General features: G+C 40.0%; 1 protein-coding gene across 1 annotated transcript in view; it reads left to right on the top strand.

The window, feature by feature from the left end:
* Positions 1 to 11,428, top strand: part of Tmc1 (transmembrane channel like 1) — a 104,565-nt gene that overhangs the window by 33,660 nt on the left and 59,477 nt on the right. The window contains exon 6 of the mRNA XM_005352239.1: positions 1,609 to 1,690. Within this exon, the coding sequence (XP_005352296.1) occupies positions 1,609 to 1,690 (82 nt within the window). The remainder of the gene's footprint in view (positions 1 to 1,608; positions 1,691 to 11,428) is intronic.

Raw genomic sequence — 11,428 nt, 5'->3', positions numbered from 1 at the left:
GAGAGGGAGAGAGAGAGCATTGTTTCTGTTCTGTGGGGCCGAATCCAATCTTAACTCTACACATGCATTACACATGCATACATGCAGCAAAGACTCACATGATATATGGTGTTGTATTAAAATTTTTGGTGGGAATTAAGATTATCCTTTAGGATATACTAAAAAAATTAAATAGTTGCAAATGCTGATTTATGCCAAGGGACTAACTTGATTTTACCACTTTCAGATGTAAAAGACTGGACACCCATTTTATTTTCATTGTCTAGAGGTTATAGGGTCTCTTTTCAAGGCTTCTTTCCCTAACTGTTTCTAAGCTAAACTGCTATAAAAACCCTTCCTCAACCCCTTTTCTTTTGCTATCAGGAACCTCAACTAGACACCACAAAGAAGATAACAAAAATGATAGCTTCATAAAAATACAGATTTGGGAGAAATATAGGCAAGAGGCTTACTTTTAAATGCACTTGCTGTGGGCCACACACAATACCAAATCTCTCTATCAAGTTCCATTTCTTACAGTGAAGTAGGTCCATAGATTTTATGCTGTAAAAACTGTAGCTAAGTGTATTCAGTGGAGAAAGAGAGCTTTGCAAGGGCAGTATGAAGATCTTCGTTTACATTTAATGCACACGAATAGCTAACTTTACTTGCTCTTTATCTTTTATACGCATTCAGTCATACTGTGTGACAGCTTTGTTTGTGCCTTCTTTGTTGTACGATTGGTGTCACGAGATGCAATTCTGTTGCTGGGGGTTTACAGTTCATGCTTAAAAGTAATACATTATGCATTGTATGAAGATGCCATAATTTACATATTCACATATTCCACTGCTGATCGGCATTTGGGCCCTTCCTACTTTTGAAAAATCGTTTGAACTTCAGGGTTGGACGGTTGTGTCTACTTATCTCTCACAAAGTCCAGCCATAATGAACACATATGGAAGGTTATCTGCCTCATTGCCATTTTCTCCTTAGTCCTCTTGACCATAGCTCACCCAACACTACAAAGTAGAAGGCAGACCTTTTGGAAAATGAATGTGTTATATTCTGTGATGCCCTTTATATTTTGTTGACTATTCTCTTTTATCAAAATGAAGAGTCTCATGTATGTGATAATTGTGAATCAAATTGGCCTGTGTTCACACAGTCTGCTTAAGGAGACTAGAGATCTTTCTAGAAAAATATTCCATTGGTTCCTCATGCACTGAATATTAAACACAGAATTTATATCAATAAATATAAATCGCACCCTAATAATGCGATTCCTATTCTGCTGTTGTCTGAAAGAATGAGTAGATTTTTCTGATTGGTTGGTATACTCTGTTTGCTTTTGACCTGTGTGTGACTATTGCTCAGGCTGTCCTTGACTTGTTATCCTTGTGTGCCAGTCTCCCAGGGATTGTAAGCGTGTTTGATAATAGGATTTTGTTAAGTTATGCAGGAATGGCTAGAAATAGGGAAGGACATGGATCCTGTTGTTTTTCCTAAATAGCACTAGTTGGCGCTAGAGCGCCCTTGAAGCCACTCTTGTGATCTGGGGAATGGGGAAAGAAACGTCTAGAAACACAGGAGACTTACTAACTTACTAGTGTTTGGCTTTGTTTTCAGAAATGGGCGAAATTCCTCCGTGACTTTGAAAACTTCAAAGCTGCTTGTGTCCCGTGGGAAAACAAAATCAAGGCAATTGAAAGTAAGTGTTCACCGGCTGTAATGAGATGCGGAAAAGCTCCCCGAGAATAAAATCTCGTGAGCTTTTCACGGACCTTTCCCTGTTTGTGGACTCTTGGGGAAATTGACCAAAACAAACCGTCAATGCGACAAACCAGGCAGACCTCGACCCTGTCATTGCAAAGCTCTGTGTTAGTCGGCTGGCTGCTGAGGTGAGACACCTGATGTAGTGAATGCAAAGGGACAGGATGTTTATTTCGGCTCACGGGTTCAGCTTTCTGTACATAGTCACCTGGCCCTGTAGCCCTGGGCCCGACGGTGGTGGTTCTCCATGGAATCTTGGGGTTGTGTGGTAGCCACAGCCTGATCACTTCAAGGCAGAGGGGCTGTGAGTGAGAGACAAGGAGGGGCCTTGGTTCTGTATCCTTTTTGGAACTGTGTTCTAGGTGACTTAACTTCCTTACTCTGGGTCCCCACCTCCTAAAGATGCCACTACCTCCCAGGAATCCCACAGCTGACAGCATAGAACGTGGGGACATTCCAGACCCGACCTGTGTACGTTGTACCAGCACTTATCAAAGACAGCACTGGAGACTATCTTCCTTGTTTTATTCTGGGCAGAAGCACTTGTCTCTTAGCCAGGAAAAGAAGTATTTTATACAGTGACTCTGCCCCATATTGGGAAGGCAGTGGATAATATGTTACAAATATATACTGTTGGGAACCTTGGACAATAACCAAAGCAACAATTTTAAAGAGGAGTCTTAATAGATCACATTCAGTCTTATAAATGTAAGGAGGCCGCTTGTTTGTTTCCCAGCTGCCAGGCAGCTCAGACCCAAAATAATCACACAGAAACTATATTATTTAAAACGCTACTTGGCCCATTAGCTCTCGCTTCTTATTGACTAACTCTTATATCTTAATTTAACCAACTTCTAGTAATCTGTGTATTGCCACTTGGCAGTGGCTTACTGGGTAAAGTTTCATCGGCTCTAGCTGGGCTACATGGCTTCTTTCTACATACCTTTCTTTCTCCCAGCATTCACTTGAGTTTTCTTCACCTCTTTCTGCCCTGCTCTGCTTTAGGCTCAGAGCAGTCCTATATTAACCAATGATGTTCACAGCATACAGAGGGGGATCCCACATCACAAAAAGAAGACTAAACACAAAAAATTTGCTACCTTGATGTTCATAATGGACCTTCATTTTCTGTGCAATGCTCAGTAAGTACAGAAAGGTGAAGAATTGTTTAATATAGCCATGTTTGCATAGAATAAAACAATTAAAATTTAAATATTGTAAAAAATCAATGCATCAGTAAAAATACTCTACATAGAAAAAAATGAATATTTGGGGGAAATCACAGTTTTGGCAGGTGTGGTTCCTAGGGTTATGGTAAGGATATGACTTTCACCAATGCCTGTTCAGATCTGAACCTAGCTGTCCTGATGGCTAAATATGACATTGTATAATTGATATAGAGACTCCACAGAAAGATAAAAGAGCCAATGCCATTTCCCTGACATGACTGGGCATGTTTGGAAGTGGCTATCTCTCAGTTCTTAGTCCCTCATTAACTGACAGTTGTTAATGACAGTGAACTAAAATACATCAGCTCCTGATTTTCACATCTCTCCACACAGTCTTCATAGTGTACTTTCTTGCCAGATTTTTGTTCAGCTCTTCTCTTTATTCAAAATGCTACCTTTTAAAGTGAATCTTTTAATTATATTCTCACTATACTTCATGCTTATTTTTCTTAATAGATATGAAAGTAGGTATTTTTGATCATACCAAAAGCCCATTTAGTATTCAACAAACATGCATTGAGTAAAATTACAGATGTATTTTCCAAAGGTCCATATCACACTAGATATTAATAGATGGAATTTCATGAACATGATGAAAAAGGGAGATATAGAATCCTTAGGGTTCAGCGGCACAGCTGAAATATCTAATGTAGCCCCCAAGTACACAGCGTGTAGAACATTAAGGTCCTGATCAAGGACCAGCAAGATGGCTGAGAGGGTAGTTTCACTGAGCCGATGACCTGGGTCCAATCCTTGGGACCCACAAGGAGGAGGGAAAAAGCTTCATAAGCTGTCATTTGACTCCTATATGTGCATCATGACATGAGCACACACGAGATAAAAGCTTAATGTAATTGAAGCATTAGAAAACGCATTTAAAGAAAACCCTTGAGGTGAGGTTAGTTCTTATTCTGTCCAAGATTGGCTGTGTACCTTTCAGCAAGTCATTGAAATCCTCCGGGCTTTACTGCACTTCTGGATCAGCTGGGAGATGTGTTCTGAGAAACTTGGTATTGGTATCGATGGGAAGAAAACATGCAGCAATAGAGCGATTCTTTTTAAAACACCCTGGAACATGTAGGTTCCAGCCTATTTCTGTAGCAAAGCCATGCTAATTTGTGTTTTATTGAAAGGGTGGGATTATTTTATTGATTAAAGTTGTAGATAGCAATGAAATATGTATGAATTATTTACACACACACACGCACACACACACACACTCACATCACCAGCTATCAGGAGTGTCATACACACGACAATAGCTACTCATAGTTCTCTCGGCTGTGTTCCTTCTTCCTTTAGGAAGTTTGAAGCAGTTAAGTGGGTCAGCTAAGTGTGACTATTTCCCTTTTCTTGTATAAGCTGCTGTTTCTATGGTGCCCTGCTTATTCACGGGGACTGAGCCTTTCCATCAGCTGTGAAGGATCGGCCTCCTATCAGCCACCATCTTGACTATGACTTACCCATTGTCACCATGGGCCCAACACTCTACCAATGTCCCTTCACCTGATCTTACGTGTGCCTATGGGTGTACATTTCTTTCCTTTATAGCATAGCATAGTAGTGTTGAATGCAGCTGTAGTAGAGCTGCGAGAGAAAGTCTGCCAGGTTTCAGCCTGTGTAACTTTTTCGCATTGAGCAAGATTTTAGATGCTTTTTCTTTTCATGCCTGACTCACACCTCTGCCAGGTCAGTGGGGGAGGAGTGCAGCAGAATCCACCGACATTTATTGTATTTGGGAATTTGGTTTCATTTTTCATATGTTTACTCTGAGGAAATTATTTTCATTACACATGTCTGTTCTGTAATATTCCAGTGTGCTAATCATGGTCACAAGCACACCACCTCCTTTCAGATTATGGTCTGAGGGAAAATTTATGAAATATGAAGGACTGTATTTTCTGAGCTGTTGAGTGGACTAACCATCTTATAGAAATTACTCTGCTAGGCCAGAAAAAAAAATGTATTTCTAAGATCGTCTTTGAAGCTGAAGTGAATGGAAAAGAAAAAGCAATGTGACATGGAACCAGTTCTCTGCCATCTGCACACTCTGGATGCTCCTTTGCATCTCTGGTCCTCTATTGCTATATCTATGGCTTCCTATCAATTCTTCAGGTTTGGCTAGTTGTTATCCATAGTCATTTCCAACCAAATAACACATGATGTAAACTCATACTGAGTTTTAGATGTGTAGTGGCATGTATAACCATTTATGCTTTTGAGGAAAATTTTTTGCAAAATTTAAATAGAAAACAGATTGTTACTATTTCCCTATCTAATTATCTTCTCATATTTAGAATAAAGTTGAATAAATATGTTCCCAATTTATAAAATACATTTCATTAGAATAACAACATTAATGCCTTTCTTTGAAAGGAATGGCAGTTTAATTATACAGAAACTCCAGACACATTATTTTTATTGCTTTGAGTATTATAACCATTTTAATATATATCATGTTATTTTCAAGGAGATCTTGGCTTTTATTAATGATTTCAAAAATGCTCAGGGAAAGTCCATTGTGTGCTAGGTATCTTTTCAAGCACCATCGATACTGACAAAGACAGACTAAACTGCCTTTCTTGACTTAGTTCGGCATGTGTTATATATCGTGGGTGGTTGAGAGGAGGGGACGCAATAAAATGAGGCTGTAATGGAGTGTCAAGTGACCAGCCTCCACTGAGTTTCTGCAAAGCTTGGCCAGCAATTGGCAGAATCAAGGAAAAACTCAAGTCAGAGTCTGAACTTCATGTCATTACCATGTTGATGCCAGGGAAGCCTGGATGGCTTGGTTAGCATGGGCCAGATACTCCCCTGGTGACTCTCCAGTTTTTCTAATTTAAAGAACTGATCTGATAATTCTAGCCTCAGAGTATGCAGGGATGGTCTATATTCTGGGGAAATACAGTAAAGTTTTACAGGACAGCCTTTTAAGGAAGTCAGTGCTTATGACTGCAGCCTTACTGTTACTGGCATTGCTGAAGAAACTGAATCAGATATTATCTATACCCACTAAGATGCTGGCTGACATTACTATTAAATCTATGAATTAAAAAAAGCTGAATATCTTTCAAATGGAGATTATAACTTTAAGAATAAAAGTCTACTTTTATTTAATAGTAGATCAGAGCAGGGCTTGCCAAACGTTTTCTGTTTGTGATTCCATTTTGTTGATGTCCCTGGTATATATAAAAGAGTTATACAAATCAAATGGTTACTGAAAATAAGTCACAAAGGAAAAAATTTCTGTTTTGGGTTTTTGAGACAGGGTTTTTTTCTGTATAGCCCTGACTGTCTTGGAACTAGATCTGTAGGCCCACAGGGGAGCCTCAAACTCAGAGATCTGCCTGCCTCTGCCCCCTGAGTGCTGGGATAAAAGGTGTGTGCATCACCATACCTGGCTTAAGAAATTGTTTTAAACTATTGCTTTGTCCAGATATGCTTTTACATATAAGAGGTAAAAACAAACTTTATATTACTAAGATGGATGTGAATATATTTACATAATTCAATCTCAGCTGAATAATTGATATTGTAGGACAGAGATTATCAACATTTTCCAGAGCGGATTGATATTTTGATCTTATAATCATCAACACTGAAAATGCTTCTCTGTATAAATATGCAGTACATAATGGCAGAAGTATATTTAGGGCCTTTTAAAAAATTGTCAGAAATTCTGTCCTAATCCTGAGCCAAAATTCATTCAATAATTTTTTTATGCAGTTCTAGTTAGTAACTGAAATAGAAATTCTTAACATCGAGTATTCCAACAGAATTCAATATAAATATATACTAATTTACATGCTGGGCAGTGATGGAAGGAGAACGTGGAAAGTCTTTGTTTTATATAACTAAATGATTTTGTTTCTCTAAAACCAGAAGCTTTCTGTCTCACTGCTTCTCAGATCCAAAGAAGGCATCTCAGGCAACACTCATTGGCATTGTGGGCATGATGGCATTCATGGTGCCAAGCAGGAACATGTGCTCAGAACCAAGGCAGCTATAAAGTCATACTGTGCAACACAGGCCAGCATTGCCAGAGGCTCTTCGGGATCATTGCGAGTTTGATTTTGAGTGAAATTTTGGTCACCGTGTACTCATAAGCCTTTTATTGCTGATAAGTTATTCATGGCTACACTTCAGTTGTGTGACCCTGGGGTCATGACCTGGAGTTTACAGAGTTTGGATTGACTACAGTATCAAAAATATGCCACGGTAGCTTTGTTTCTCAGACTAGAAATAACTTCAAATAGGCAACCCAAAGCACAGAGTCTAAACATCATACTATCCTGCTGGTCCATGAACTCCAGGAGACACAAAGTAAGCATGTCACTTAATTTTCTACTCCTAGACTCATTTGAAAAAAACATTGCATCATATAAGAGTTGAATGAAATTATTTACCTTGTACTCATAAAACCAGACATTTATTCGGCCTTTCTCATTTAGAAACTTGTGTGTTTGTATGAGTGTGTGTGTCTTATTACTCATCTGTTCAAGCAAAAATTCTATGTGGTGATAGACTACAAATTACATTCCTTAATAATAAATAACCAGAGGGAGAGGTAAAGCCTTAATCTTTAATTTAAAAGAAACACAAGAAAATTCATGACAAGAATATGCATGCACTTAATTTTCACTTTGAAACACATGAAAGAATTTTGACACATTTATAATGTACTATGAAAGCAGCATTTATCAGTTGTGTTAAAAATATTAAAAGAATTAGCTATTTATGGGTGCAGACCAAATTGTGAATTTGAATAGCCTTAGCTTCAGAAATTATTTATATTCTTTCAGGTACACATGTTCATTCCATAATTACTTTACATATTAATAATTTAACTATAGTTCTACTTGAGGAGCCATCACATCATGATTAAGAGAGATCTAGATTGGAGGCAAAGGATTACAGATGAGGACTGCCTTAGAAGCAAGGCTTGTTACTAATCACCCGCATCTCCAAATCCTAGGGACTGGTTGACTAAACAGGTTAGCACACTGAGATCAAATAGGGATCCAAAGCACCAATTCATTACATTTCGTTTATAATTAATCAACCCTGCTTCTCTCAGTGTCCCTGTTTCAATTTTTGTGAACTTAACTAATAGAACTTAACGCCATCAGCATTAGTAGCAGCTGAAGTGGATGTTGGTAAAGTTCTGACTGGCTGACCACTGAGGGATGCAAGCTAGGATCATCATTGTCATCGTTATCCTGACAGACACAACTATTTTCCACTAACACTCTTTCAGCTATACAGCATAAGTAAAAGTTTTCTCCTTAGCAAATGCCAGCAAATCCAGTATTATACAACATCTAGAATTACACACACACACACACACACACACACACACACACACACACACACACATATATATGCAATTGTTTCTCCCTTTTTGTATTGAGATAGGAAAAGGTATCCTGGTGCTTGGATGTCACCAATTGTCCCCTGTACCAGCTATAGCATCTCTGTCTTGTTAGTTCATTTCTCCCACTGTATGTTGAATATGAATGGAGCATGGCCTTCTGGATCCTTCAGTCCTCTGACTGTGTCTGATTCTTTTCTAAACTCATGCTAGTTTTAAAAAAGTCAGTTTTGGTGAAGTTCATTTTCTTTATACTTAGGATTTTGTGAAGAAATCACCTTCCAATGCTACAGAGAGAAACCCTGTCTCAAAAGACAAAAACAAACAAATAAATTCACCTTCAAATAAGAGTTATGAAACTGCTTTAGAAGAACCCAAATTTTAGTTTGGATGCTTTTGTCTTAGAAATATGTTTCATCTGTAATGTAGCTATTGGAGGAAGGGATGACTTCTCAGCTATGCATTTTGCTTTCTGTATTTAATCAGTTAAAATCTATTACCAAGGAGCTTGTTTGTCTGTGGTTGTGTATGAGAACTGATGAGGGCCACAATGGCAACCAACTAAGAAAAGCTTAATAAAAACAAGCAGGTTAGGGAGGAAGGAAGGACAGAAGACAGGACAGATGGAAGAGGGAAAAGAAAAGGGAAGGAGGGAAGGGGGAAGGATGAGGGAGAAAGGGAGACTCCATACTCTGCTCAGGTGTCTACATCAGGGGTCCCTCATGTGTTTGTACAGAGATCCTTACGCAGCTGTCTGCAGGCAGTTGCTTGTTCTCTTCCAGTAAATGAGGGTTGCTTCTCTAAAACACTGTTAGTGAGGCTGACTGAGCAGCCCTCAGGTAGTTGTTACCAGAGAACAGAGATAAGAGCTGTGCAATGGTATGAAATCACTGGGAGCCAGGTCTGTGATCAGATGTCCCTGGTTGGGAGGAGTTCAGGTCTGCTTTAGTGCTGTGCAGGCAGGCCAGTGTACATGGTTGCAGTTTCTTGGCAGGTCAGGTCACAGATAACCCTTACAAGGAGCCGTGAGTCCTAGTTCTTTTATAAACATGAACACATATTCTTGGACATCGAAATAGACTCCTTCCTAAATACCCATGTAGTGATTTACCACTTTTCAAGTTTCTAACTGACACCCCCCCCCCAAAAAAAAACCAAAACCAAACAAACAAAAAACAAAAGCAAAGACACAAAACAAAGAAACCAAAACAACATAAGCCTGCTCCTGTGCTGTGGGAACAAACTGGTAACTGACAAAAAGACTAAGTGTCCGAATGAGTGCTATTACGGATGTGACATTGGCCTCTCCTTAGCAAGCAGAGGCTGTGATTGCTCTGTTGGGGCCTCCCCTTACCTGCTGGGAGTCTTTTCTAATGGGGTAGCTTCAAAGCAACAGGGCTAAAGAAGAGCACTGGTTCTCTATGGGGACTTTGCTCAATAAAAAGGATCAACGGTACCGATGTGGGGTTGCTGTGGCTGTGTGCAGATTCTCTGAGGATGACTGAAAGGGGTAATCAATAAGTCTGGGGGAAGAAGAATCTAGATACTGTGAGCCTTCTCTCCAGCCTGGAATTCTTATTCTTATTTCACTGATATCAGCTTTACGAAAATGTTGTCTGCTTATGCGATTACGTTCTTCTCAGTCAGCGAGAATCAGACCTCTGCTCTCCCCTAGGGCAGGTGTGAGGTGACAGACTCTCACCGGTTGCTGTCTACTGGACCCAAAGCTCACATGTGATTGTGAAGAGGCATGCCGGTCTCACCTCCACTCCCACTACAGAACACCTGATTATTAACTAGCTCTTACAACTTAAATCAACCCATAATTCTTGACTATGTTCAGCCACATGACTTGGTACCTTTTCTCAGTAAGGCAGTCTCATCTTGCTTCCTCTGCATTTGGCTGAAGACTGACTCTCTGCCTTTCCTCTTCCCAGAATTCTCATAGTCTGGTCGCCCCACCTATGCCTGGCCAAATGGCCAATCAGTGTTTTATTAAACTAATTCAAGCGACAAGTCTTTACAGTGTACAAGAGTGTTATCCCACACAATACTACTGTTGGGTTAGGGCACCCTACCCAGCATGGTTTTGCCCCCCTTCAGCTGCACCTTCCACCGTTTCTCTCCTCCTTTAGATTCCAGACACGCAGGCTTTAGTTTTATTTGACTGCCCAAAGCTCCTGCCTGTCTCAGGATTTTGCAGCTTGGCATATTGCTGCCTCTGATGCCTGCTCCAATATCATCTTCTCTAACACCTTTTTGCATAAAACTGATCTAAAGCAACTCCTCTCAATACTCTCCCTGTAGGATCTGTCTGGCTCCAATTCTTACTCACACACTCTCTATATAATCCTCATACATGTTTGGATACATATAGTATATTTGCTGTTCCTGCTCCTCACCGAAACTTCACTCCTCAGAGCAGCTACAGCACCTGTGATACTGGGCTCTGTCTTGAGGAAAAGCTCTGCCAGAATGCACTTAAGCTGTGTGGTGTGACTTACAGCATCTGTACCATCTCTGTAGCATGCCAGTAGTGATGGGAAACAGCACCAGATGGTCTTAGACCCACCCATGAGGGTATAGTCGACGTTTTTGGAGAAGGGTGTGCTTATCATGAGTCCTAGAAAAAGAGGACTGTAATCACTGTGATTGTCCCCAGCAGGAGTCACGGAACTAGAGCTACTGTGTCCACATGTCTCCTTGCTGAACTCAAGGACTAATGCACACATTATGTGTGGTAATTGTAGCTTCTAACCGAAGAGAAACCCTTCCTTAGATGGACCGTGAAGGTGTAGGCTGCACTTTGCTTTTACTGTAAAGCTACAGATTCATTCTGCTCCCTATGGAGTGCTGCCATGCCTTTGAAATATTCCTTCCAAGAGAAAAGAGTAGGAAAATTGCCAATATGAAATGGTTCAATGGCATGTTAGTTAGCAGATGTACTTCCAGTTTTTACATTTTATTTTTATTTGTGTGTGTGTGTGTGTGTGTGTGTGTGTGTGTGTGTGTGTGTGTTGGGGATGTGTGTGCAGATGTGTGCAGGTTGTTGGTTAGCCAGAAGAGGATGTCTGAT

Source organism: Microtus ochrogaster, chromosome 8 (assembly GCF_000317375.1).
Source record: "Microtus ochrogaster isolate Prairie Vole_2 chromosome 8, MicOch1.0, whole genome shotgun sequence".
Lineage (NCBI taxonomy): Eukaryota > Metazoa > Chordata > Mammalia > Rodentia > Cricetidae > Microtus > Microtus ochrogaster.
This window is presented reverse-complemented; position numbering and strand designations above follow the sequence as displayed.